We start from the raw sequence: 27,664 nt of genomic DNA, 5'->3' as shown, positions 1-27,664 counted from the left end.
GTTCTGCCTCAACTGGCAGGAACTTTTTCACATCAGTCTTGTCTAGGGCCAGGTTGGGAGGGAGGTTAAGTTAGGGGCAGGGCCCTGGGCAGGGCCAGTCACTGAAGCGAGGCCAAGGCCTGGAGGGAAGGAGCCAGTTCCTGGTGGCTGTTGGGCAGTTCAGACAGCTCCCTGCTACACCAGCCATGGTACTCCCTCTGCCCTGGCTCTCCTGTTGCTGCCGTCGCCTGCTCCTGCCTTCCTGGCCCCTGGCCCCCCAGAGCTCCTGGAGGTGCTGCTCCCAGAGCCCCAAGGCGAGCACAAAAGAGCAGACCAGCTCCACAAGCAGTGGGAAGAGGTCACCCCCAAGGGTAAGTGGCACCAAAAGTAGGGAGACAGAGGGGTGGAGGAATCCCTTTAATCTTATATTCACAGGCCTGTTCCAAATAGATACCAACCCCAACCCAGTCCTTGGACTAGTCCCAACTCCCAGATCCCCAGCAGTTTCCCCACACGCCCTACACCTCGAGGGCTCTCTCCCCACAGCCCTCCCTCCCTGCAGAGTCCAAGAAGTCCTTGACCAGGAATTTCCCCTCCTCTAACAGTTAATTATTTCTTGGTGGGGGGAGGGACAGCCAGTCCTCTCCTCTCCATATCCTTCCTTGCACAAGGAGTCCAGTTTAACCCCTGAGCCGCAAACTGCCCCCCACAGGCCTATGCCTAAGACCAGAAGCTACCCTCGCTTCACAGTACAGAGAACCTTATTAATAAAAGGGGGTGGAAATGTGAGAGGCACAACACCGGACTTCCAGCAAGCCTCAGCTTCCTGCCCTGGCTGATGCTCCCTCCCCTCTGCCCCCCTCATTCAGGGTCCCAGGCCCCGCCCCACAGCTGAGCTGGCCCAAGCTGAGGAGTTGCTGGAGCAGCAGCTGGAGCTGTACCAGGCTCTTCTGGAAGGGCAAGAAGGGGCTTGGGAAGCCCAGGCCCTGGTGCTCAAGATCCAGAAGCTGAAGGAACAGATGAGGAGACACCGGGAGAGCCTAGGAGACGCCTAAACTTTCCATCAGTTCCCATTTTACCTTCCAACACTGGAAACACTACACACCACCCACACTGGGGCCTTTGGGTCAGAAACATCCCAGCCCCTCCTAGGTCACTGAAAAAAAAAAAAAAAAAAAAGGGAAGACACTTTCACAAAGGGCAGAAATTGAAGTAGCAAGGAGCAATGGCTTCTGCAGTCTTAGTCACATCCCCCTCCCCCCCTCTGATCCCTCCCAACTGACCTGAGCCCCACAGCAGGGCACACAGTCCTTATAAGAATGAATATACACTGAATCATGACCTAATCTCACCCCAAACCCAATAAAGGCATGGAGCACTTACAGACACCACAGACGCATGTGTTTTTTAGTTTTGTTAAAAAAAAAAAAAAAATTTCCGACAATTCAGGAAACAGGGATTCAGGAGTGGTGGTGATGCAAAAGGGGGAAGCCATGGGGTGGGGGGTGGGGGTTGTCACGGGTAGGTGGCAGTAGTGTCTCCTTCACCCCATGTCTACTGTCGTCTCCTGAAGAGGGACAGACTGTCACATTCCAAAATGGGTGGGTAAGTCCTCTACCGCGTCTGTTCAACTGGAGAGAAAACATGGCACAATTACAAGACATGGAAAAGGCAAGGCTGGCAGAAAACATGCCCCCACCCCCCACTACATGCAGATGTCTGTAGTTTGTGGGTGCAAAGGATAGACTGGGGGTAGGGAAAAATAAACTAGCTTGTTAAGAAAAGAGACATACAGATCAACTAAACATCCCAGCAGGGGCATCAAGATCCAAAGGACATAATTAAGTGCCTGTTACACACTAGAGGCTCTTTGTGTACATGATGGGATTTAAGACAAACACACTAAGGAACAAGGAGACTGAAGAGTTGAGCCAGTTTCTTAAGATCCATACTCACTGTAAGAGGAAATGTCTATCTCATCTGGCAGCTCACTAATATTGACTTCAAAGCGATCCTGCACATCATTGAGGATCTTGGCATCATTTTCATCTGATACAAATGTGATGGCCAAGCCCTTGGTGCCAAACCGGCCTGCTCGGGCCACCTGGAAGGAGACAGAGGATAGTCCTGGGAGATCCCGAAGTAGGAAGACATCCAAAAAGAAGGGAGAGGCTATCAGGTATGAAGATACAAAATCAGGGGGAGGGGACACTGGAATGCACGTGTGGGTGTGGAGCTTACCCGATGCAGGTAAGTGTCAGAATCCTCAGGCATGTCATAGTTGAAGGCAATGTTCACCCGCTCAATGTCCATGCCTCGGCCAAATAGGTTGGTAGCCACAAGAATTCGTCGTTGAAAATCTTTAAACTGCTGATACCGAGAAAGCCTTCGTGAGAAAGGAAATTAGAAAAATACTGAGTCCCTTCGCTTCAACGGTCTCTTTTCCTTCCCAAGGACACAAAACATCTTTCCATTTCTGACTTACCTCTCCTCCTGGGGCATCCCTCGGTGGATGGCAATGGCTGGGAAGTTCTGCTCTACCAGCAGCTGGGCGAGGGCAATGCAACGCTGCACAGACTTCACAAAGATCACCACCTGGGTGTGTGACAGTTGGGGGACATGGGTCCATGTGGGATAAGTGAGAGATTAAGTGTGAGAAGAGTTTTCAGTAACTACTCTTTTACTCTTCCTGAAACTTCTCCAATCCCCATTACATATTCCTCTTCTGTTCTAAATACAACTTAGCCTTTCTCACTCAGTTCTGATTTTTCCTGAGCAGACATGCTGAAGAGAAGATACAGAGAAAAGTAACTAAAACTACCAGATATGTTAGGGAGACAAGGATGAAGCTAATGGTAAAAATGAAAGTGGTAAAAATTTAAAGTGTGGAAAAAAAAAATTTAAAGTGTGGAGAGTAGTTTCTGCTCATCAAAAACATCAAACATATGCAATTTACCTTAATTTTAGAAAGTTTTTGGTGCAAACGAACCACAGCAGGTAAAGTAGTGGAACATTTCTTCTCAGTAAACAGTACAAGAAAAAACAAATTTTAAAAACCCAAGAAACCCAAGATATTTTGGAACTTTTACAAGTTTATGAAATCCTCTCAAGGATTTTGAGATTTTTCTTTACTCAATACCTGGCTGTGACAGCCAAAGAACAGAACAGCAGCTCCCATCTTGTTCACACTCAGCACCAAAGGCACTTAAATTCTCATTTAAAAGAATTTCATTTGAAGGTAATTTCCCCACTGTTCTCGCTCACATCACCTATGTCATATCCTCAACAAAAAGGTACTTAACCAGGTTTCTGCTACAGTTGGAGACGTGCTCATCCCCCTACTGGACTTTGAACAACTGACCTGATTGAACTCAAGGACATCGAGAAGGTCAAAGAGCTTCCGGTTCTTCTCGTTGTCCTTCAGTTTCACGTAGTACTGCTGCAACCCATGCAGCGTCAGCTTCGTCTCATCATCCACGAAGATCTCCATTGGCTGGGGGAGGGAGGGGGGAGTAGGGGGGGAACGGGAGGAGGGCAGAGTGGGGGGGTTAAACCTGGGGGGGTGGAGGAACTTGATCTCCAAAACACCCCATTGGGGGATGGGAAAAGAGAAGACTGAAAACCCCACCACACCCCCAAAAATATCCTCATTTTAATGTGGTCTCTTCCACGTTAGCTCTAATTTCCTTCCTAGCAGTTGTTTTAAGATTGCCCAAGTATCACGGGAAGGTAACCTGGCAAGGAGTTTGAAAAGGAGCAGTGAGACCACCCAATGGCAAGATGCCATGACCTCAAAAGGAGGTAGCAGAGGAAAGAAAACAATGGGAGAGGATCCCCAAAGGGAAAATGTAATCCAAACACCTGGGAATTGGTGGACATGGTGACTCGAGGTCAGGAATTCCACCACTATTGGTTGTAAAAATAGAGGGGAAGACAGGGATTGCTCCATTTGAGTATTCTCCCAACTAAGAGAATCAGGGGGCACCTGGGTGGCTCAATCGGTTAGGCGTCTGCCTTCGGCTCAGGTCATAATCTCAGGGTCCTAGGATCAAGCTCCGAGTCAGGCTCCCTCCTCAGTGGGGATCTGCTTCTCCCTCTCCCTCTGCTCCTCCACCTGCTTGTGCTTGCTCTCTCTCAAATCAATACATAAAATATTAAGGAAAAAACCAAACAACTAAGAGAATCAGATCCACATCAGGAGGGTGGATTATCTGTCAAGATCAGAATGCTAAAATGAACATAGTCAAAAATACCATGAAAAGTTACTCAGGATGAGTAACAACTCGCCCTCAGACCACAAGGGAATAGTTCAGATGGCACTGGTCTCTGAACTAGGAGTCAAATCAACTAGTGTTACATGGACAGTACCAATAAATGGTGTTAAGAAACAAATTCAGAGCAGCAGATATACAACCATCTTGTAATATATATATGTATATATATATATATATATACACACATATATATGTATATATGTATATACACACACATACACACACGCACGCACACATAAAACCCTTTAAGGGGAGGAAGATAGCAAAAAAAAAACAAACTGACACAAGACTCAACTCCTGAGTCCAAGTTTCCTAGCACTCTTCACTAACCTGGGGACATAATTAACATGAACACCCAGGGCCCAAGGTTTCAGGAAAGGATGAGTGGCACGGGAGAGAACCAGAAGCCCAATCCCAGAAAGCAGGCTTGCAAAAGCAGGCTTTTCAAAATGAAGCTTCATGGCCTCCTTCAAATCTAGCCCCAAGTATAACTAAAGGTAACTGACATCCCACGGGAAGGAGCAGTACAGGATAAGAAAGAATACACTGCACTGTTTATACAATAGGGCCCGTCTAGTGCCAAACCCTAACACCCACCTGGTTACATCCAAGTGGAGCTCCTCACATTACTTTTCCCATATCCCTCTCCTTGGAGTATTAAAAAATTGTTTTAAAAAAGAAAAAAAACTACCCCCCGTTTCAGGACACCCCTCCCCCCAACACATATGGGGAAAAACAGGGAGCACGGCACGCCTTGGATTCAGGAAAAAAACCGGGAACAGAAAAAGAGGCTGGTTTGGTCCTCAGCTTCCTGGTCAGGTTTCCCCGCGGCCTCCGCTGCCGCCATCCACCGCTGGGTGCCGTCTGCATTTCCCCCGCCGTTCCATGGTGCTTCTCCGCTGCCGGCTCACATCAGCCGAGATTCCGGATGGGTGCGAGGAGGTATGGACGGAAGGAGTAAGGGATCGGGGACTGAGGTGCCAAAGGCCCCCACCCCTGGAGGTGGGGAGGGAGCGGATTCATTTGTGCTGTTTGCTCTTCTTTTGGACATGCCCTGCCATCTGTCTGTCCCTCTCTTGCTCTCCTGCCACCGGGGGGTTGAGTTTTGGGGAGCAGAAGGCTCCAACTGTCTGCTCCATGCCACCTTGAGGGTGCGTGGCTGTAAAGGGGTATGTAGGAGACGACGGGTGGGTAGTAGGGCAGAAAATCCTGCCCTCCCCCAAAAAGGAAGAAGAGGTTCAAAAATGCTGTGATGAAAAAAAAAAAAAAAAAGGTCGAACACTACCCGCTCTCAAGTTAACCCGACCAAGTCTTCCGGAGTTTCCCTGGCACCCGCGCAGACCCTAACACTAGCTGTCTCTGCCTCTGTGTGTCTCTTCAAGGAGTCATCACTCCCAGATGGGCACGTGCCCCCTTCTTGGCATTTGAAGGACAAGGGAGTCTGGAGGAAGAGGGCGCAGAAGGGGAGGAGGCAGTGGGCGGGGAGTGGAGGGAGAGAAGGTAGAAGGGTATTTACGTCTTGCATGAACTTGCGGCAGACAGGACGGATCTCTTTGCTCAAGGTAGCACTGAACATCATGACCTGCTTCTCATGGGGGGTCATGCGAAAAATTTCCTGGACATCCCGACGCATGTCTACAAGAAAAAGGAAAAAAATCCTAGAAGGAAAGAAGGAAATGTCATAGACAAAGACCGGAGACAGCCTCCCCAGTGAGGTGAAACTGCTGGAAACAGGTAAGCAAGAGCCATTTCCCACAAAGATTTGTCTCAGGTACTCTATTTACACGAACCACCGTAAAATCACATCCATTGCAGTAACACATGGAAAATTTCAAATAAAGACCTAGAACCAAATTTCAGCACTATGTGTTTTAGCCAGGCAAGAAGATAATGAAACTCCAAATCTCACAAGTATGATATGGAGATGAAGTCTACTGCAGAGGCTCACAAACCTAAGACCCTTGAGAGATGCTTTACAAGGCCCTTCTCCCTACTTTCTCCCCACACCCCAACTGTCTACAAATACTGCACACATAATTATATTCTAGTTGTCAAAGTCTAGTCCATGCTTCCTCTGGATCACTGTCCTATCCAGCCAGGCAAATAAGACCTCTACCCAGAGCCCATCTTATAGTTCACCATCTAAAATAACCGAAGATCACTTGGAACTACTTATCCCTGGGGCTAAGTCCATCCCCACTCCCTCATTTATTAAATGTGAGTTCCAATTTTCCACTCATTTATTAAATGTGAGTTACAATTTTCCTTTCTTGTGGAACACTGAATTACAGAAAATCCCATAAACTCTCCACATTAATCCTAGCACTTAAGTCTATTCAGTTACAAATTCTGATATATGTGCAGGGGATGCCAGAAAGTAAATGGTCTTCCTCCTTCAGTTTATCTCCCCAGTTTATCTACCCAGCATAAGAATCTATAAAGGCAAAGAACAGTGGTGTGACTGATGTCTAAAAAATCAGCAAAGTTAATCCCCTCAAAGAAAAAAGAACTCTCCATCACAGAAAGAAAGGACAAAACACCCTTCCCCTTGATCACCAAGGATGCTTAAAAAGCCTAACAAAAACCAACAGGAGAGCCAGAGCCATCAGTCATGGGTGATAGATTAAGAGTCGTCCTGGCACTAAAGTGCTCCTCTATCAAATAAACATCATTTGGCTCTAAAGAGCAACTCCCAGATCACTAGCTTCACCCCAGCACTGTCACTCACCGAGCTGTTCAAGCATCTTATCACATTCATCCAAGATAAAGTGTTTAATGTGTTTGAGATTGAGGCTCTTATTTCGAGCCAGGGCGAGGATGCGGCCAGGGGTCCCCACAACAATATGCGGGCAATTCTTCTTCAGCACCTCTTCATCCTTCTTGATAGACAGACCACCAAAAAACACCGCGACCTGTATTAACCCAGGAGAAAATACGGTCTCACAAGGAAAGAGTCCAATCTCCCCAGTTCCCACCCTTTAAATTTAATCTACATGAATTCTTAGAACATTTCAAAGCTAAAAGAAACATCAAAGGTCAGCAAATCTAAAATTCTTATTACGTTTCCCAAACACTGAAGCTAAGAAACAAAAGTGTCTTGCCTAAAGTTATGTGGCTAATCAAGGTAGTTAGGACTAGCATTCTTCTGACTTAATCTAATAATCTTCCTTCCCACAGTGCTATGGCCAGACTTCCAAGAATGAGGAATGCAAGGGGTGCCTGGCTGGCTTAGTCAGTAGAGCATGTGACTCTTGATCATGAGTTTGAGCCCTTCGTTGGGTGTAGATTATACATAAAAAACTTGAAAAAAAAAAAAAGAGGACAGCAAGAAATCACCAGAGTGCAAAGTACCACAAAATGCCTCATAGAACATCAAATTTTCCTAAACTCTGATTTTTCTTTTTTTAGTAGGCTCCATGCCCAGTGTGGAACCCAATCAGGGTGTGAACTCACAACCCAGAAATCAAGACCTGAGCCAAGATCAAGAGTCGGATGCTCAACCACCTAAGCCATCCAAGTGCTTCTGAACTCAGATTTTCAAATGCCTTTTTGCACAAACCCTATCAAATTATTGATTTAAGCTACACATACTACTCCGTATTAAAAACGTTACGGGGGATCCCTGGGTGGCGCAGCGGTTTGGCGCCTGCCTTTGGCCCAGGGCGTGATCCTGGAGACCCGGGATCGAATCCCACATCAGGCTCCCAGTGCATGGAGCCTGCTTCTCCCTCTGCCTGTGTCTCTGCCTCTCTCTCTCTCTCTGTGACTATCATAAATAAATAAAAAAAGTTAAAAAAAAAAAAAAAAAAAAAAAAACGTTACAGAAGTATTTGTTGAGAATCTGAGCCTTATTATTATAGTATCGAATAACACCAGAAACTGCTTTCCAGCTTCAAAGAATGAAAAATCAATTACAAGATCAGACTGTTATGATAAAACTAAAAGCACTAATTATGGGACAACCAAGTCTGCTGAAGAACAGGAAATATACAGTGTATCAACTCTGAACAATTCTTGCCAAAAATGTTTAACTTAAATTAGTTGAGCTTTCAAATACATATTTGAGTTAGGAAATACTGAAAAAAAAAAAAAAAAAAAAAAAAAACAAGTTAATACCATAAGGGAGTAACCAGACAAATCCAGAGGTAGGATATTATGTAAAACTAGCCAACCTTGGGCAGCCCTCGTGGCTCAGCGGGTTTAGCGCCGGGTTTAGCGCCGCCTCTAGCGCCGCCTCCAGCCCAGGGCGTGATCCCAGAGACCTGGGATCAAGTCCCACATCAGGCTCCCTGCATGGAGCCTGCTTCTCCCTCTGCCTGTGTCTCTGCCTCTCTCTGTGTCTCTATGAATAAATAAATAAAATGTTAAAAAAAAAAAAAAAACTAGCCCAACCTCAGACAAGTCACTTTAGCACAATTTTAAAGAAAAGTAAGAAAATGTCACGACAATTTGATCTTAACACCAAAAATATTGTTTTGGGGTGCCCGGTTGGCTCAGTTGGAAGAGCATGTGACTCTCGATCTCAAGGTTTTGAGTTTAAGCCCCATCCTGGATGTAGAGATTAAAAAAAACTAATAAACTTTAAAAAAAATCTCTTTTGAGCAGCATAATCTGCTAAATTGGACCTACAGAGGTCAAAATACAATCCTCACTCACTAATGAGCCCAACAATAAATGTTTCAATGGTCATAACAGTGGAAACCATTTTCTGGTTTTCCACTTTTTAGAATCAATAGGCCATCGAGCCTGCTCAATGAAAGGACATAAAAGAAATGCTAAGGATAGCTACAACATAAGGAGATATGACACTTAAATTATTGTTAAAGAATTAATCTTCAAATATAAAAAAAAATCGCAACCAATCTCTCATGAAAAGAAATAAAAAACACTCATAAGGTTATAAAACGAGAGAATAGTACCTAATACTTGGTGTCACAGAACCATAACGAAAAAAAAAAGGTTAACAAATGATTACCTTCTATGAAGTTCGATTAGAGGTAAGAGAACACAAATCTTTTCATCATGAACCTTCTATTACTTCAGCATATTTACTGCATGTTTACCCCCACATTGTTATTTATTACTACTTTGGTTCTTAAGACTACTTCCAATTTAGGGGTGCCCGGGTGGCATAGTCCGCTAAGTGTCAGCTCAGGTCCCAATCTTAGGGGTCCTGGGATATAGCCCCATGTGGGACTCCCTGCTTAGAGGGGGAGTCTGCTTCTCCCTCTCCCTAGACCTCCCTCCCCACCCGACCCCATCCCGTTCGTGTGTGTTTGCTCGCTTAAATAAAATCTTTTTTAAGAATTACTATTTTTAGTTTAGGGCTAGGACTCAACACATGAGTAACAGGAGAATATCACAACAATCCAAACAAAAGTACTGTTTTTCACCACATCCTAGTCAGGAAGGTAGGAGGTTATACACATCAGCGCTTCTCAAACTCCAATTACCTGAAGATTGTATTAAAATGCATGTTTAAAAAATAAATTAAATAAATAAATAAATAAATAAATAAATAAATAAAATAAAATAAAACAAAATAAAATAAAATGCATGTTTATACTCAGTTAGGTCTGGGATGGTACCCATATAATCAGCATTTCCATCAGGCTTCCAAATGATGCTCTAACTAGAGGTCTGGGAACCATACTATGAAAATCAAGATCATATATGGAAAACCGCCCAAACCTCGTCTGTTGTGGCCCCTAAATATCTTTCAATTTTCTGCCATTTTAAAGAATCCTCAAAATTCACACACCACACACTTAAAGAGATATTTTGAAGCTTCCAGCTTTCTCTTGCACACATCCTAGAATTCTCAAACTGTCAACCAAAGCACAATGAAATCATTCAAAGTCAGTATAAAAAAGTAGTAAACCCAAGTGTAGTACTGTGGTAAACATCCTCCAGAACCCATTCCATGCAGTCTTCCGCTGCTAGCTATATTAACATGATGTGTTAAGAACAAACTAGCTTCTCCAAAATTGGAATATAGTGAACATATCAGAAATTGCAATGTGTATTCAAGTAAACCATAGAATGTAAATCTCCTGCACACCAAAGTTTGCAGAAACTGACCAGCTATTACAAGTAAATGACCTTCATATAAAGTTAATTAATCATCTGAGAAAATGAAGACTGCTGGTCTACAAGTCTTCAATGTCTCCAACTCCCCACACTCTCCCAGGTTTATCTTGGCTTACCTTGACATTGGGCATGTATTTAGAGAAGCGCTCATACTCCTTGCTGATCTGAAATGCCAACTCCCGGGTGTGACACATCACCAGCACAGACACCTTGGGTGGAGGGGGGAGTACATGGAGATAAACAGTATATACTTACTATCCCCTCTGGGGAACCAACTGTCACAAAAGCACATCTGACAGATCATAAATTACTTCAATTCTGAGATCTAAACCATTAACCCCATGATTACTATGTAATATCCCCCAGGGCCATCAGTCAAAGGTGACAGAGTTCATCTTAGCCACAAACACTCATGGCTCTAAAAGCATCACACAGCTGAGACAAAACACCCTTCTCCAATATTCCTAACCAAAAATGTCTTCCATAGCACTCTCCCCAAGTGTACCTGTCCAGTAACTGGCTCCAACTGTTGTAGTGTGGCCAGCACAAACACTGCTGTCTTTCCCATCCCTGACTTGGCCTGGCATAGGACATCCATTCCCAGAATGGCCTGAGGGATGCACTCATGCTGGACTAGAAGCAGGGGGAGAAAAAAGATAAATTAGACTTCAGTCTCCAGATAACTCCACAACCTTTTTTCACCATGTCAAACCCATTTCCCACCCCTTCTTAAATGGTTATCAATTTCCAGACCCCTTCTACCTCTCTGCTCCCTCAGATTTATCTCAAAACCAGATAGACCTTCCTAGTTCCTTCTAGCTTTAGCCTCCTCCAACTCCAGTGCCCTCCCCCCACCCCACAAACTGCAAACAACCCTCTTGCACCTACCAACAGTTCACCTTTGGTGCTTCTGACTCTGTCCCGACTTTCCTTGATCTGTAACAATCCAGGACATGTGACTGCCTGCCCCAAGCCATTTCTCCTACTTAGCTTCCCTTGCTTTAAGGCTACAAAACCTTGCAACTCTGAAGGGGTTGGTAGCTGATCCAGAAGCCACCCATTTTAGACCAGCTATGAAGATTTCCAGAGACCAGAGGTGGCCTGGCCCAACAGGGAGAGACTAAAGGTCCAACCAGTCCTCTCAGGAAATTCAAATTTAGAAACCTAAACAACAAAATTAATAACAAGTAGACAAGAATAAATGCTGGTCACAAGCACAAACCTCTAAGTTGCTTTTAGGTCACTAGCCTTTTCATGTTATCGTGAACAAAAAAACCAATCTATATAAATCTTTCCTACTGCTGAAATAGTTTTTGACCTTTATTTCCTAAAGTAGCCTAAATAAGAACGTTATTACATTAAGTGACTGTTTAACACACCTTTTTCTTGTATCCTTAGAGAGCCTAGTGAACACTATGACCTGCAGAAAATTTACCTTCTGATGGATGTTCAAAGCCACAGTCAACAATGGCCCGGAGCAACTCTGGCTTCAGCAGGAAGTCACGAAAGCCAGAGCTGTGGATGGAGACGTAGGAACCCTTGACATCCTTCTTGGCAGGGGCCTCAGACCCGTCTCCCCCAGCTGCTGTCTCTACTTCATCTTCTTCATAGTCCAAGAGTTCATTGTCCACATCATTTTCTGCCATAACTGGGCCGGCAGGGGGAGAAGGAGATGGGTCTCTGGATGGGTTCACGCAGAATAAGTAAAAACAGAGGAGGAGAGTGGGGGCTGGAGCAACAGTTAAAAAAAAAAAATACCCTAGTTTGTGATAGAAGAGCTAGGAAAAAAATAGATGGAGGACTTATTAGTCAGGAGCAGAGCCTTCGCCCCTCTTTTCCATCCCCACACTCTTCCCACTTTCCCTAAACTGTGACCCCTTTACCTGGGGATAAAACTAACAGGAACACAAAACATAAAAGCAACAGCAAACATAACACAGTGGTCCCAAGTGAGGTGGTTGAGACACAACTTTTCAACAAAATTAGGATCAGAATAGCATTAAGCAGGAAGTAGGAAGGGGACAACCAGCCCATGAATTCCTCATCTGTAAGCAACAGTAATGAAGAAAAACGGGTAACGAAAAGCAAAGTAGGACAACGGAGTGAAGAATGGAGATGACAAGGTAAGTGCTGAAAATCCTCACAGGACCTCTCTGCTTTCCTAGTAATCTCCCTAACAAAGCAGCCATCAGTTACTGGTGATAGATTAAGGTCATCCTAGCGCAAAGCGCTCACTCCTCGAAATAACATCATGTGGCTGCCATCCACCTCCCACTCCTCAGGAACCTCCCGGTGTCTAAGGGGTCCCCGTGTAACGTGGGGGAGGGGATACAGAAGACGTGGCTGGGACGGGAAAGTACTCGTCTCTTCTCCATAGAACGAGAGAGAGACAGCATTCGCTCCAGCTCTACCAGGAACTATAGCAAAGGGTCTTCTGTTACTCCTCAGATCAGACTCCTCTCCGATAACCGACATGACACCACGCATGAACAAGTGGAAAATGTTCCAAGTGATGGTTGGTGAGCTCACAGAAGGGTCCAACCAGGCTCAGTAGTCGGCTCCTCCTCCAGTTCCCACCTTGGGCCATTAAGAGGACCCACAGAAGAGAGGAAAAGTGAAAGGAGCCCCGCCCTCCGCAAATGCCCTGGACTAGAGGACATCTACGCCGCCTCTCACCATAGCTAGGGCCTCGGATAAACGAGAAGCCCAAGCGAAGAAGCAGTGAGCGAAGGGAACACAATGGCGCTGGGGCCACCATCTTGGATTGGGCCCCCTAGCATCGCTACCCCCCCCTCCAGAAACTCTTAAGAGCTCTGAAAAGGGATGCAAGCAATAGAAATAATGACCCAACTAGGCCCCAAGGACCAGACTATAGCCTGTGGAAGGGGTATCAGGAGTCCAGGGAACAGGATGGCCGCAAAGAAACGCAGATGGAGGCGGATGATACCGAAGGCCAAAGCTTACCTGAGCAAGGCGAGCGCATATGGCGGCGGCAGCAGCGACGAAAGAGGGACTCTGCCTTCACTTCCGGTTTTCGCCTTCTCTCTCCCAGGCGCCTCGCCTTCCCGCCTGCCAGCACGCAGGCGCAGGAGACCGGAAGAAGACCCTTTCAGATTCGAGAGTTCCGCGCGCTCCGAGGTTGCCTTTAGAAAACGCCTGTGTGAATTTTTTTTTTTTTAAAGGCACTTCTAACTCCTTCGCTACTGCAAGTAACAAAAGCCTTGAAGGAAACTAGCATCGTCTCCCACTGTTACCTCTTTTCTCTGTCCTCGTCCACTCCGCGTCCCTCACCTCTTCCCTCGGGTTCTTGCCGGCAGGTCTTCTCTCTGGTCACCCCTCCGTGGGCGCCCCGCTCGGCAACAGGCTGGCGGGGCTGAGAGTTCCCACGGGGTCCTCCGCCCGGTAGTCAAGGTGACCGGCGCGTCCTCGCTGGAGCTAGTCTGACCCCAGCTGAGGGGAGGGAGTGAGCCGGCGCTGCGCCCGCGGGTCCTCCCCTACCCCTTCCCCAGCGGTGGAGACGGTGGGCGGTGTCTTCCCAAAATAATTTGGCCGGTGTAATTGACTGATGGGCAGGAAATTCGAGTCAAGAAGGTGTTCTGCAACCAACGGGTTGGATCGTCTCCAGGTGTTAAAAATAAATGGTAGGACTCGAGGGTTACACAGTATCCCATAAATATTATTTCAATCAGAATGTCGCCAACCCCGCCTCCAGCAGGCCAGCCCCATTATTCACCTTGAATTTTATCCTGAATGAAACCTTCGATACCCCCGTCTTTGATATGCTAGATAAGTCAGATGTGATGTCCACAAAAATGACAGCAAACGTTTGGCCCTTGACCACAGTTAATCATCTAACACTAAGGAATAGGTACCATTAGTCCCAGCCTGTAACAAGCAAACGAAGCAGCATGTCCAAAGTAACAAACAGCTAGTAAGCTGACAAAGCCAGGATACAAATACCTTTTGTTCTCTATTATATCCTGCCTCTCTGCTGAAGGAGTCTGGTTAATATTTACACTGTGGATTACCTCATTGGTTCAAGTCTTCGGTCTGGTGAAGCAGGGATTGTTTTCTGAGAGAAAACACCGTGTCCAAGAGAACGGTGACCCAAGAATCGTGTGGTAGAAGGGCGGTTTTTCCAACCCTAAGTATCCGTCGATTCAACAGTATTTATCCACTGCCTACCTTATGTCGAGTGCTAACCTAGGATCTGGAGACTCAGTGAACAGCCCTGTCATCACAGAGTTTCCACTCCAGGGAAGAAAACAAATAAGCAAATGTCAAGTAGTAATAAATGTCATTAAGAAAAATAAAGAGGGGATCCCTGGGTGGCGCTGCGGTTTGGCGCCTGCGTTTGGCCCAGGGCGCGATCCTGGAGACCGGGATCGAATCCCACGTCGGGCTCCCGGTGCATGGAGCCTGCTTCTCCCTCTGCCTGTGTCTCTGCCTCTCTCTCTCTGTGTGTGAGAGATAAAAATTAAAGAAAGAAAGAAAGAAAGAAAAATAAAGATAAGGGGCAAAGAGCGCTTGTTCAGACACTGTAGCTTTTCACTACAGTTGCCATCTATAGTTCTCAGGTTCCCAATGAGTAACCACATGTTTCTCACTTTGGAAAAATAACACACCAGTTCCTTCTGTTTTTCCAACAAGTTTTAAAGAACAACCCTTTTGGGTATTTGGGGAATACATAAATAAGACACGAGAGAGGGTGTCTGAAAATGAGAAATGATGAAGTAAAAGGAAGCTGCTTCCACACACAAATTGATTTGTCCATAGTTTTTTATTGACACTTTTTCAGTGTTACATAGGGGAAGGTATTGAGGATGTAGAAAGAAAAGCCATGCATACAAGGGAATGCAGCATCACTTTAGATCTCAGGAAAGTGAGCATCTGGTGGGTCTTTGGGGAAATTGGGAAAGAGGAAATCCAATAAAGAGAAAGACCAACTTAGAGACAAAAGAAAGACTAAGAAATGTAACATCTTCCTGGAACCATAATAGAGAGGCTAAACTAGGTCTTCATTCTTTTTCATGGACCATATAGTCTCTGGGAAAAGAGAGGTGGGAAAAACTAATTCTTCAGAGAATTACTAGTTCACAATGAACGAGTAGAATTAGAGAGCCATTGACAAACGTGAGGAAATAGCTGTGTTTAGGTTTTGGCAGGTGGGCAGGGAGTGGTAATAATATCATAGGGCTGCCATTTAATGAATCACAACTATTACATGCCAGAGACCATGCTACGCCCGCCCTTTACAGAGTGATTCTTAAGCATTGCAGCAACCCCATGAGGTAGGTATCATCATTATTGTTATCATCATCATTAGCATTCCAATCTTGTAGAGGAGGACACTGGACTACAGGTTAAGAAGCTTATCCTGTCCCAGCAAGTGGCAGGGTTAGGAAAAGGACCAAAGCCTGCCAGGCTCTGAAGCCCAAGTGCTTTACATATCCCTACTTCTCCATGCTGCAAATTTCAAAGAGGGGTCGGGTGAGGGTGACTTGGGAGTTTACAAGTTCCCATTGAAGGTTAAAGAACAATAAGATTCAGATCTGAGCAAGTTATCTTGCTAAATTTCACAGAATTATTGGATCTTGCCCCTAGAATTTCCCGGGAATGGAGAGAAAATGAGAAAGAACCAGTGAAGATGGTGGGAGGTAATTTTGATTGGGGGATTTCTTTGAGGAAGGGACCTGGAAGGGAAGAGTCAGGCCCTGCGGTGGATCCTAGACAGCAATCCGGTAGTTGGGATGGACCTGGGGCCTGACGTCGCAGACCATGCCAAGAAGCTGGGCCAAGACGCGTTCACGGTTTCTCTGCTGGGAGCTCTGCATGCCCTGCACCTGGCGTCTGGTAGCCTGTTCCACCTCAGCCGACAGGTTCCCCTGGGAGCCCATGGCCTGGGGGGATTGGGAAAGAGATGGAAGAGAGAAAGGCAAAAGCAGAAAACAGAGAAAGAAGGGTCCAGGCATGTGGAGGGAAAGATTCTGGAGCAACCAGGAAGAAAAGCCCTTGCCAAAACCATCCCCATCCCATCAAAATATCCAGACACCAAAGAAAGCAACACAATTCCCTTTCCTCTGAGACTTGACATGCAACTGCATCCAAAAACAGTAAAATCCCCTCTACCTTACCACACATAACCGTAAAACTCTGCCTTCCACCCCAAATGACATCATATTCCATGTAGACAGTGGCAATCCTCCCCCAAGTTGTTCAATTCTTTCAAAACTCTCAGATTCTCTTATCACACATCTTTATCAATAATGTGGTCCTTGCTAAGGGTCCCTTTCAGCCCTTTATCATGTTATTTTCTTGTAGAGCCACCCTGTACACACCTTATCATATACACCCACCACCTTGCACCTTGGGGTCCCACCTCAACTTTCCCACAACTCACCGCCTGTTGCTTGCTCTGGAACTCCTGCTCTCGTTCTCTGCGGTACAGCTCCACCTCCATCTGTGCCTCCTCCTTTGCCTGCTTCAGACGCCGGGCCTTCCCTGGAAGCAGAAGAAAGGAGGGGGGGTGGGGATAGACCCCCTAACACCATCCATTTCTTCCCTCCCAATCAGCCATCCCAGTCCCAGCTTTCTCCCACCAGCCTTAGATTTTCCCAGGGACTCATATGTTTGCTGTCCCCCCCCACCCCAATTTTCTTTCCAGACTCCAAAGGGAGAGGAGACTCACTCTTTCTGGCATCTGCCACCTTCTCAGCCGCCCGTTTCTCAGCTTGCAGGAGCTGCTGGATACCCTGGGACTGACTGGCCATTTCTGTGGTTATGGCTGATGCTGTTTTGGATGCTACAGAGGTACCAGGTGGCTCCCCCCACCACCACTACACATGCACCCTCCGAAATCCTCCCCTTCCACCAGCTCCTTGCTGCAGTCCTCCACTACCCCTGGGTCTTAGTGCTCCCCTGTTCTGCTCAGCCTCCTGCACCAGGTGTCTCCCCCAAATTGATCCTCCCATGGATGGCTGGTGTCTTCTCCCTCTCGCACCGGCAGTACCTAGGAGGACCACCTGGGGGCAGCAGAGGCCAGGCCCAACGCTGCCCGCCGCGGGCACAGCAGGTGCCGCGTTTTCGCCGTCGAACATCCAGGAATGGGGGCAGGGGCAGAGAAGAGTGAGAAGGGGGCATAGAGGGGTTGAAGATGGGGTGACAAGTAAGAAAGTGTGTCTTGGGAGAAGAGGATGCTGGCTTTCTCTGAATTCTTCCTATTTGTCTTCCTTTTTTCGCTCTCCCTCCCGTTTCCTTCTCTCTTTTTTTCTACATATTTCCCAAGTCTAATTTATGCATCCATTTCAATGCCTTCTCGTACGGTTGTTTATGTCTTTCACACATGCCTTTTTTTTTATCTGTCCCTGTTCTTGGCTTCGCTGTGGCTTGAGTTTTAGTGTTGCGTTTTCACTGTAATTTTTAATCTTTTCTCCGTTTTCTCTCTTTTCGTCTATCGCTGAACCGTCTCCTCTCTTCCCGGTTGGGGGAGGGGAGGATACATTAAGTCGCTGTGTCCCCCCCTCCCGTGCTCGGCTCCTCTTCCTTGTCTATGGTCCAGTCTTCCGGATTCAGGCGGACCCTTATCTTAAGTTCCCAAGTTTCCCCCCGAGGCCAGACTGAGGAAACACACACACACACACGCCCGCCCCCTCGGAGAGAGAGGACATCCGGTAGCGCGTTCCCTTCCGGCCTTACCTGCGTCTCGGCTTGCGCCATTTCCGGCCGCCTAGAGCGTCCCGCCCTTCCCGCCTCCTTCCTCGGAGCATCTTAAACCCAGGCCTCGGGCCTGCAGCTCCGGGGGTGCTGAGGGGGCGGGGGGCAGGTCTGATGAATAACCCCTCCCCCCAGGCCCCAGCGGGAGAAGCCTCCACATCTGTCTGCCGGGTACATCGTGTTCCATTTCTAGATCGTTATTTGAAATTATCTGTGACTTTAAATTCAGGGTTTTGTTGATAACAATTTTCCCCATCATTTTTCATTCGCCTTTTTCAAAGTCTTATTAAATATTACCTGGGCTCGTGAGCCTCAAAGCAATTATCTGTCCTTTTCTCAAATTTTACGTTAAAAAATCTGTGCCCCGAGCCCCCTTCAGGATTTTCTTCAGACCCACGGTGTGGTAAAGGGGTGAGAGTGGGAGAGGCCCGATTCCTGCCGATGGGGAGGGGCGCGGGGAGGGGCGGGGATGTCAGAGCCGGCGGGACCCTGACCACTGCCTTTCGTCCTCCGTGCGCAGCCCAAGACGTCCATGGCCTCCGGGTCCCGCCGCCAACGCCGAGAGCGTCGCTTCCGTCGTTACCTGTCCGCGGGGCGGCTGGTCCGGGCCCAGGCCCTCCTCCAGCGACACCCAGGCCTCGATGTCGACGCCGGGCAGCCCCCACCCCTGCACCGGGCCTGTGCCCGCCACGACGCCCCGGCGCTGTGCTTGCTGCTCCGGCTGGGGGCGGACCCTGCCCACCAGGACCGCCACGGGGACACGGCGCTGCACGCCGCTGCGCGCCAGGGCCCGGACGGTGAGTCTGCCTGCTGGGGAACAAGGTCGTGACCCGGGGACATGACGGGGAGTCCGCCTGCTGGGGAGCAAGGTCGTGGCTGGGGACAGGGCGCTGCACACCACTGCGCGCCAGGGCCCGGACGGTGGGTTTGCCTGCTGGGGAACAAGGCCACGAGCGAGCCCCTAACTGACGGGGAGGAGATGAAGGCCAATCGTTGAAAAATCGGCTACTTCTATCTAGGAAGGTAGTTGACCCCATTGGCATGTGGCAGTCGTTTCTGACTTTACATCACTGAGCTACCATTGTCCCAAGAGCCCAGCATTCTCAAAACAGCAACTTCAAATTTCCCATCTTTCTAGATGAGTTGCAAATTTGTCACTTGACTGGTGTTCCCCTACAGTGCAAAAAGTGAGAGAGAGGGTAGGTTCTGCAGTTAGGTTGCCTGGGTTCGGATCCCAGTGCCACACTTAGCTGTGTATTCTTGAGCGACTTACTAAACTTCTGAGGCTTAGTTTGCCCTCGTATACTATTAACAGCAGCTCTTGCTGTGTATGTGCCGGTACTTCTCACAAAACAGCTCATTTAATCGTCACAATAAGTACTAATATTATCCCTGGTTTCTCAGATGAGAAAACAGCACAGAGGGGATCCCTGGGTGGCGCAGTGGTTTGGCGCCTGCCTTTGACCCAGGGCACGATCCTGGAGACCCGGGATCAAGTCCCACATCGGGCTCCGGGTGCATGGAGCCTGCTTCTCCCTCTGCCTGTGTCTCTGCCTCTCTCTCTCTCTCTCTCTGTGACTATCATAAATAAAAAAAAAAGAAAAGAAAAGAAAAGAAAACAGCACAGAGAAGTTAAGTAATTGGCCAAAGTCACCCAGTCACAAAGTGGTAGAGCAGGGATTAGAACCCAGGCAGCCTGGCTAGACCATCTGTACTCTTGAGGACTGTTGTATACATTATAGGATTATTCAGTCATAGTGCCCATGTTCACAGCGCCCATGCCATCACATATGTTTAGAGAATCACCTGACACAACGTGTAATTAGAGCACCTGACATGTGATTAGCACTCAGTAGATGCTGGCCAGTGTTGTTCCTGTTATCAACAGATCCATACCCTTTACCCTCAGTTCTACAACAACTAAAAAACGGGATCCCTGGGTGGCGCAGTGGTTTGGCGCCTGCCTTTGGCCCAGGGCGCAATCCTGGAGACCCAGGATCGAATCCCACATCGGGCTCCCGGTGCATGGAGCCTGCTTCTCCCTCTGCCTGTGTCTCTGCCTCTCTCTCTCTCTGTGTGTGTGTGTGTGACTATCATAAATTAAAAAAAAAAAAAAAAACATTCAAAACAACTAAAAAACAGCACTAAGAGCCAAACATTTTTCTCATCAGTCTGCCAGCAGACCCGTGTGGTGAGAAAACCCAACCTGAACTAAAATGAGACTGTGATTCATTTTTATCCTACTAATTGTCGATATCCGTACATTTCTCTGCAGTGTCTTTCATGTGTTTGGTTACTGGAGCTGCCCAGGCCCTCTAGGCTACTTAATACACAGTGTATGTACTTTAGATCAGCTCTACCAAATCTGAGTTCTGAAAGACCTTTGACACTGAGGGTTTCAGATGGGGACCTATTGACTGTGGAAGCAGCTCTGTAGAGATAATAGCCTTTAGGAAAATAAAGCCTCGTAGAGACTTTTCTTCTAGAATAAGAACATTAGAGGAAGATCCCTGGGTTGGGATGAACAACCTTACCTCAGTATGATTGCTCCTATTGCCATCTTCCAGCTCCCCAACAGAAACCCCTCTTACCCCAAAAACTTCCCTCATAGAGTAAAAAAAAAAAATCCTCTTTTCTTTAATTCCCCTTAACAGGGCAGCCCCGGTGGCGCAGCGGTTTAGCACTGCCTGCGGCCCGGGGTGTGATTCTGGGGACTCAGGATCGAGTCCTGCATCGGGCTTCCTGCATGGAGCCTGTTTCTCCCTCTGCCTGTGTCTCTGCCTCTCTCTCTCTCTCTCTGAATAAGTAAATAAATAAGTAAATAAATAAATATTTTAAAAAGTATATTAAAATAATAATAATAATAATTCCCCTTAACATAGTGAGATAGGCTGGCATATTCAGATTTTTTTTAAAGATTTTATTTATTTATTCATGAGCGATACAGAGAGAGAGGCAGAGACACAGGCAAAGGGAGAAGCAGGCTCCCTGCAAGGAGCCGGATGTGGGACTCAATCCTAGGACCTGGGGATCACGCTGTGAGCCGAAGGCAGATGCTCAACCTCTAAGCCACCCAGGTATCCCTCAATTTTTTTTTTTAAACTTAAACAGAGGAGGTTTGCAAAATGTAAGCATCTAATTTGACAGCTGACATTTTACATGGCAAGAGAGCAGAGAACCCTGTGACAAATCTCAGTCCTGTTCATTCAGCCTCTAACACTTATAGGCTATGTACCAGGGACATGCAACTTAACTTCCATGACCCTAATTTGCCTCTTTTCATTATTATTAAGTTTTTTTTTTATTTTGTTTTTAAGATTTTATTTATTCGTTCATGAGAGACACAGAGAGACAGAGGCAGAGACACAGGCAGAGGAAGAAGCAGGCTCCATCCAGGGAGCCCGATGTGGGACTTGATCTTGGGACTCCAGGATCACACCCTGAGCCAAAGGCAGACACTCAACCACTGAGCCACCCAGGCATCCTGGAGTTTTTTATTTTGTAACTTGTCTCTCTAAAATGGAAGCTGTGACAATTAAATGAGGCAAGCACTTGGTACAGGTTTGGCAGTCGCCAAGTGAGAAGTATTGTTATTTGTATTCTTATATTATCCAATTATGGCTTTGGGGGTAATAAAAAGATCTCTCATAGTATGGTAGGATATTCTTTCATTATATTGACATCTAAGAAGCATATGAGATCAATACTGTTATCCTATTACAGAAGACGAAACAGTGTCTAGAAGGTTCAGGAACTTACTGCAATCTAATAGCCAACAGGTTGTTGTCTTCCCCGTACTTGGGTCACTCCCAAGCCTTGGGATCCTCTCAGGCCTTACTTCCTCCTGTTCCTCTGACAGCCATGCCACCAGATGGCCTTCTGGCTCTTTGGTAAATGGCTCATCATAGTCAGCTTCAAACTGCTTTAGAGACCATTAGGTCTTAAAATGCAAATATTTTCTTTGAACAAATGAAATGACCCAGGATCCCCTAAGGAAGGGGAGGTTTTCCCCCATTCCCACGTTAGCTATGTTAGCTGTTAGGTTCGAGGGATGAGGCAGTTGATGCTGGATTGACTGGGCTCTGTGATCACAACCAATGAGATGCTAGTGAATGGCTTTTGGTAACTTCCTTTTGGGACCCATCACCTCAAGGGGAAGTGGTCTTAACTGTCAAAGGCCCCCATATAAACATACCTTAGTCAGACAATAACCATTCTCTACACACGAGTATTGGTGAACATTAAGAAACAGTGGGTCATTTTCTCACAGACTTTGCAAAAAGAATGAAGTCCAAAGCCAGACGGCTTTTTTTTTTTCTTTTGATGTAACATTCACCGCACTTCTGCTCTGCGCCAGCACAGTACCAGACAACTGCCATCCATTACTCACTTTGACCTGCACAGTAGGAGTAAGCTGTGGCCCTATTTGGCAGATAACTGAGCCATTTTCTGGCGTATGTTCCATTCGCCTTTCCAGCCTTTCCTACCACAGCACAACCACAAAACTGCAGTTTCAGCTACGTAGCTCTGTTTTGTTACTCTTGATCTTCAGGATCATGAGTTCAAGTCCCACATTGGGTATACAGATTACTTAAAATCTTTAAAAAATGGAAAGAAGGGGGGCACCAGGGTGGCTCAGTGGATGAGCATCTACCTTCAGCTCAGGTCATGATTCTGGGATCAAGTCTCACATCGGGCTCCCTGCATGGAGCTCCTTCTCCCTCTGCCTGTATCTCTGTCCCTCTCTCTGTATCTCTCATGAATAAATAAATAAAATCTTTAAAAATAAAATCTTTTAAAAAAGGAAAAAGCCAAAAAACGTATTAAAAAAAGAAAACTTCATTAATAAAGTCATCTTTTTAATCTATCTGATGAGCAAAATTACAGGGTTAGTTGGTGATAATCTTGGTAAAGGATGACACATGCACTCATATTCTTTGTAGGAGTGTATGTTGGCACAAATTTGAGAGCAAATCGGTAAAATCGCACATGTTCTTTGACTCAGAAATTCCACTTCTGAGAATCTACCCCACAGAAATACTGTAAGGAGTCTACAAAGACACGTAGGAGGCCAAACATTTTTGGAAACAAAGTCTCTTGACCAGGGGTGGTGAGATGTTTATTTCATACACATAGCGGAACACTACACAGTCATAAAAAAGAATGAGGTAGACTTGTTTATGCTCCTGTGGAAAAATACAAATGAGACATCAGGTGAAAAAAGCAAGTTGCCAAACAAAAACATATAGCTTGGTTACACATCTCTGAAAAAAAAGTCATCCTGTGTATGCATTTTGTTTGTTTGTTTGTTTGTTTGTTTGTTTCTGTGTATGCATTTATATGCACCAAGACAGGACTGAAAGGGACCACAATAAACTGTTACCAAGATTAAATTTATTCTTCGTTCTTTAAAAAGAAAAGATTTAGGACACCTGGGTGGCTCAGTGGTTGGGCGGCTGCCTTCAGCTCTGGTTGTGATCCCGGGATCCAGGATCGAGTCCCTGCATGGAGCCTGCTTCTCTCCCTCTGCCTATGTCTGCCTTTCTCTCTCTGTGTGTCTCTCATGAATGGATAAATAAATCTTTTTAAAAAATAAAAATAAAATATTTTTCAAATTAGTTAAATCCCTTTCACATTAAAATGTTACCCAGGTAAGATTGGAGGACAGCCACCCATAGTCCTACCACCCAGAGACTAGGATTTTTACACATTTCCTTCTAGCCTATTTTTTTTTTCAGCCATAGGAATTAGCCCCTTATTTTACACAATTGTGATTGGATCCTATGTATAGGTTTTTAGCCAGCTTTTTCCACACACAAACATCATTTTTAGTGGCTATTGAATATTCTGTACCATATTTTACTTGCCATGTTTTATAGTTGGAAGCCTTACTCCTTAGAGCCTATGAATTTAAAAACCTCCTATGCAAGTCTGAACACCCACCCACCTTCATACCTGCTGTGAACCCTGTCAGGGAATAAGCAGTTGAAAGACAGGACTAGGTATATGTTGGGTGGGACAAGTTGGGAGCGCTGTGATAGGTCATGTCAGTAGTAAAGAGACATAGCCCCTCCTCTCATCCTGATGTGGTTTGAGCTGGGCAGCACTCAAGTACCAAGCGTGATGAGTGAGGGGCAACAGGCCTTGACCAGCCAAGGTGGGCCCATTCTGTCTTCCTACCTCCCTAGCAGTGACAGGACGACCCTTCCCTTGTCCATCCTTTTGCCAGGTGACCAGTATGTTGCAGCACCACAAAGTAAAGATTTAAGGACTGGTGGCCCATTTCCTCCTGCCCTAGGGAGAGAAAGTAGGTCCACAGGAAGGGAGGGTGCCTCACTCACCTTCCTCTATCCCTGCAGTGAAAGAGGTGCTTGGTAGCCATAGTGGGTGGGCTTGGCCAGGGGTAGAGCACTGGGTTGGCAGTAAAGTGAACAGCTTGACCTTCAGCTTACGCTAGAATGGATGCAGTAGGTCAGGGCTCGGGAAGAGAGGAATTCAGGAATATCAGTCCTGCTTCTGTTTACCCCAGCCTCCTGTCAGCAAGCCCCTGGGCAAGACCCTAAATCTCAGCCCCTTTCTCCTGCCCTACATCAGTAGTCATTTGGAAAGAACTTGATTTGCTGCTAGGAACATTTCTATGGCTTGAACTCGTTGCTAGTCTGGACCCTCATACCTCCTCACCCCCCTCCCAGTATGCCCTGTATGAGGTTGGCTGAGAGAAATTCCCCTGAAAACATTTATTTTACTCAGTTTATTGAGCAGCAATATGTAAAGGTCTCTGTTATTTATTCGTATGTTTATAATCGTGCAGAGTAAAATATTCAATTATTTTACAGTCTGAAGTACAGTTTTGGGTGAGAAACACAATAAGAGTTGTAAAGTGACAACATTTTCATATGAAATACATAGAGGTTTTTGACATTGCCCAGGGTGGCTGGAAGCAGCCTGCAAAATGTCACTTAACATAGTAGGACTCCTATATTTGTGGACACTAATAAAATTGTTTGTAGGGACGCAGACTAGAATATTTTAAACTACCATGCTTATCACACATGCGGTAAACTATCAGTAAATATTTGTCAGTGATGGTGATTTCCTAATACCCAGGAGGCTACCACGTGGGCAACTCTCCATGGCTCTAAGACCAAGGGAGTGAGTGACCCACAGGATTCAAGATGGCAGTCCTGCCGAGGAGTGGGAGTCCCAGCTAACGTCTGCTTACTGCTCTTCCACCAACAGCCTACACGGACTTCTTCCTGCCACTACTGAGTCGCTGCCCCTCTGCCATGGGAATAAAGAATAAGGATGGGGAGACCCCTGGGCAAATTCTGGGCTGGGGACCCCCCTGGGATTCTGCTGAAGAGGAAGAAGAAGACGAGGCCTCTAAGGAGCGGGAATGGAGGCAGAAGCTGCAGGGAGAGCTGGAGGAGGAGTGGCAGGAGGTGATTGGGAGGTTTGAAGGTAAGGAATCCATCCCCATCTATAGCTGCCCTCCTTCCCTTGACCGCTCTTCCTGTACCACCGCATGAATGCTCCCGTTGGCCCGCTGTACCCCCTCCTCTGTACTCTCCTGCCCCTCCTGCCTATCACCTTCTCACAGCATTTTCCTGGCTACCCTCATCCTGCCCTCCCAAACAGATGACGCTTCCCATGAGACCCAGGAACCTGAGTCCTTCTCAGCCTGGTCAGATCGCCTGGCCCAGGAACACGCCCAGAAGCACCAGCAGCAGCACGAGACACAGGGAGCCTGCCGACCCCCACGGGCCGAGGGTTCCAATCACAGCTGGCAACAGCAGGAGGAGGAGCAGCGGCTCTTCCGAGAGCGAGCCCGGGCCAAGGAGGAAGAACTGCGTGAGAGCCGAGCCCAGAGGGCCCAGGAGGCTCGTGGGGACCGAGGGCCAGAGCCAGCCAGGGCTGGGCCCAGCGCAGAGCACCCACGAGGAGCAGGGAGAGGCAGCCTCTGGCGCTTTGGTGATGTGCCCTGGCCGTGCCCTGGGGGAGGGGACCCAGAGGCCATGGCAGCAGCCCTGGTGGCCAGGGGCCCCCCCTTGGAGGAGCAGGGGGCTCTGAGGAGGTACTTAAGGGTCCAGCAGGTCCGCTGGCACCCTGACCGCTTTCTGCAGCGATTCCGAAGCCAGATTGAGACCTGGGAGCTGGGCCGCGTGATGGGGGCCGTGACGGCCCTTTCTCAAGCCCTGAATCGCCATGCGGAGGCCCTCAAGTGATCTAGGGAAAGAGTGAGAACTGCAGGGAACACAGTGTTAGAGGCAGGGCCATAGGAAGGGGAAAGTCAAGTATGGGGATGACGAGGAAGAGGCCAATGCCACAGGATGAAGGATATGGGGTGGGAGCAAAATTTGTATTGAGTGGGAGTGGGGAGGATATGGGCCACCACCACTGCTGCTTGGCACCTCCATTTCCTAATAAGACCTGGTTCCACATCTCACTCCCTGTGTCTCCTCTGCCTTTTTCCATTGCTGTGGTTTTCATCATACATGACATCTCTTTCCTACCCCGCCTGCCCAAACCCGCAGCTCCTACACACCTGCAGCACACACGCACACACTAAGATGTGCTCTCAGCTGGAGCCAGGAGGGCCCTGCATGCCCACCCACAGAGGCAGCCCTTAGGAGACCCAGTATGCCCACCAGTCTCACTCCATTCCCTGCACTGGGCTCCTCCACTGTGCAGTCAATGACTGGAAAAATAGATGTGAACTGAGGCAGAAAAGGGAACAAAGCCAGTTTCCCTCCTCTCCCCAGTTCCCCAGGCAGAACCACATCCTCCTCCCCATTTAACACCCCCTCCCCCAACACAGGGCTTTCCCTTTGCTGAGTCACTGAATGCTCTGAATTGGGGGCAGCTGGAGCTGGGGGCCCTGAGGAGGTTGTGGGAGGATGGAATAGAAGCAGAATGGACAGAGGAAGAGCCCTGGGGGGGGGGGGGGAGTGGAATTTTGGTTGCTAAAATTAGGAGCAGGGGAAGGAGATGGAAAGAGCCAAATTATGTAACCTGGGTTGTCTGTTCTTGGGCAACTAGAGATCCACACCCAAAGCTATCTCCCCTGGAGCTCCTCAGTCCTCTGTATCCTCCAGGGCGCGGGTCCTCTCCAGCTTCTGCTCCCATCGCACCCCTGGAATTCATCTCTGGGCAGTTCAGCTCAGCCTTCCAGATAGACCTCTTGTGCTGAGGTTGAAGGAAAGGTCCTGAGGAGCAGAGGGAGAGGGTCTGGCGCCATCCCCTTCCCTGTTCACACTCCATTTCCACTCCAGCTCCCCAGACCTGTAGACAGTACCAAACCCCACTGCCATCCCCCAGGACACAACAAGGAACTCCGTGAAAAGAAAGGAAAGTACAGGCATGCGCCGGCCTGTGCAATCTGCACAACTCTACATCAGAGCATCTTATGAATCAGGAACTTACTTTCCAGGCTTGGAGCCCTGGTTTACTCAGGAGGATCCCAGGAGTGGAAGCAGAGGGCAATAGAGGATAGGGAGGGGAAGCCCGTGGAAGCAGGGGTATGCAGAGTGGGCAAGGGACCTGGGAGAAGACAGCCAGGAGACCCAAAGCCTCCCAGACCAGGCAGCTGTTCAGGGTCAGGAGGAGGA

The 27,664-nt window shown here is 47.4% G+C and overlaps 4 protein-coding genes, 1 long non-coding RNA gene and 2 other non-coding genes across 17 annotated transcripts; 3 read left to right on the top strand and 4 right to left on the bottom strand.

Annotated features, from left to right (window-relative positions):
* Positions 1-105: 105 nt before the first annotated feature.
* Positions 106-1,372, top strand: MCCD1 (mitochondrial coiled-coil domain 1). Its single transcript, XM_072833778.1, has 2 exons — positions 106-350; positions 849-1,372. Exons 1-2 carry the CDS (start codon positions 186-188, stop codon positions 1,032-1,034), a joined length of 351 nt encoding a protein of 116 aa, XP_072689879.1. The 5' UTR covers positions 106-185; the 3' UTR covers positions 1,035-1,372.
* On the bottom strand, positions 1,359-13,923 carry DDX39B (DExD-box helicase 39B). 8 transcript variants are annotated; one of them, XM_072833768.1, is made up of 12 exons: positions 13,598-13,923; positions 13,308-13,486; positions 11,779-12,121; positions 10,849-10,976; positions 10,460-10,552; positions 6,982-7,165; positions 5,770-5,888; positions 3,341-3,472; positions 2,465-2,574; positions 2,221-2,365; positions 1,936-2,083; positions 1,359-1,610 (listed from the first exon to the last, which is right to left on the bottom strand). In XM_072833768.1, the coding sequence occupies exons 3-12, from the start codon at positions 11,987-11,989 to the stop codon at positions 1,594-1,596; spliced, it is 1,287 nt and encodes a 428-aa protein (XP_072689869.1). In that variant the 5' UTR covers positions 11,990-12,121; positions 13,308-13,486; positions 13,598-13,923; the 3' UTR covers positions 1,359-1,593. The 8 variants fall into 8 exon arrangements, 6 of the variants coding, with proteins under 6 accessions (XP_072689869.1, XP_072689870.1, XP_072689868.1 ...); XM_072833769.1 differs by having other exon boundaries at positions 13,308-13,499; positions 13,598-13,831; XM_072833767.1 differs by having other exon boundaries at positions 11,779-11,991; positions 13,308-13,499; positions 13,598-13,803.
* On the bottom strand, positions 6,854-6,930 carry LOC140637438 (small nucleolar RNA SNORD83). The gene has a single exon (XR_012034551.1). It is a non-coding gene; the product is annotated as a small nucleolar RNA SNORD83 (small nucleolar RNA).
* LOC140637334 (uncharacterized) lies at positions 11,818-15,111 on the top strand. Its single transcript, XR_012034507.1, has 3 exons — positions 11,818-12,466; positions 12,792-13,984; positions 14,341-15,111. It is a non-coding gene; the product is annotated as an uncharacterized lncRNA (long non-coding RNA).
* LOC140637437 (small nucleolar RNA SNORD83) lies at positions 12,527-12,601 on the bottom strand. The gene has a single exon (XR_012034550.1). It is a non-coding gene; the product is annotated as a small nucleolar RNA SNORD83 (small nucleolar RNA).
* Positions 15,105-18,852, bottom strand: ATP6V1G2 (ATPase H+ transporting V1 subunit G2). Of its 2 annotated transcripts, none has more exons than XM_072833775.1 (3): positions 18,640-18,852; positions 16,744-16,844; positions 15,105-16,243 (listed from the first exon to the last, which is right to left on the bottom strand). In XM_072833775.1, the coding sequence occupies exons 2-3, from the start codon at positions 16,801-16,803 to the stop codon at positions 16,070-16,072; spliced, it is 234 nt and encodes a 77-aa protein (XP_072689876.1). In that variant the 5' UTR covers positions 16,804-16,844; positions 18,640-18,852; the 3' UTR covers positions 15,105-16,069. The 2 variants fall into 2 exon arrangements, with proteins under 2 accessions (XP_072689876.1, XP_072689877.1); XM_072833776.1 differs by lacking the exon at positions 18,640-18,852 and adding an exon at positions 17,032-17,960.
* On the top strand, positions 17,383-26,502 carry NFKBIL1 (NFKB inhibitor like 1). Of its 3 annotated transcripts, none has more exons than XM_072833773.1 (4): positions 17,383-17,508; positions 18,577-18,853; positions 25,296-25,517; positions 25,695-26,502. In XM_072833773.1, the coding sequence occupies exons 2-4, from the start codon at positions 18,589-18,591 to the stop codon at positions 26,279-26,281; spliced, it is 1,074 nt and encodes a 357-aa protein (XP_072689874.1). In that variant the 5' UTR covers positions 17,383-17,508; positions 18,577-18,588; the 3' UTR covers positions 26,282-26,502. The 3 variants fall into 3 exon arrangements, with proteins under 3 accessions (XP_072689874.1, XP_072689873.1, XP_072689875.1); XM_072833772.1 differs by lacking the exon at positions 17,383-17,508 and adding an exon at positions 17,578-18,227; XM_072833774.1 differs by lacking the exon at positions 17,383-17,508 and adding an exon at positions 18,278-18,467.
* Positions 26,503-27,664: the final 1,162 nt, after the last annotated feature.

This window comes from Canis lupus, chromosome 7, assembly GCF_048164855.1.
Source record: "Canis lupus baileyi chromosome 7, mCanLup2.hap1, whole genome shotgun sequence".
NCBI lineage: Eukaryota > Metazoa > Chordata > Mammalia > Carnivora > Canidae > Canis > Canis lupus.
The sequence above is the reverse complement of the archived record's forward strand: the minus strand, read 5'-3'. Positions and strand labels throughout refer to the sequence as shown.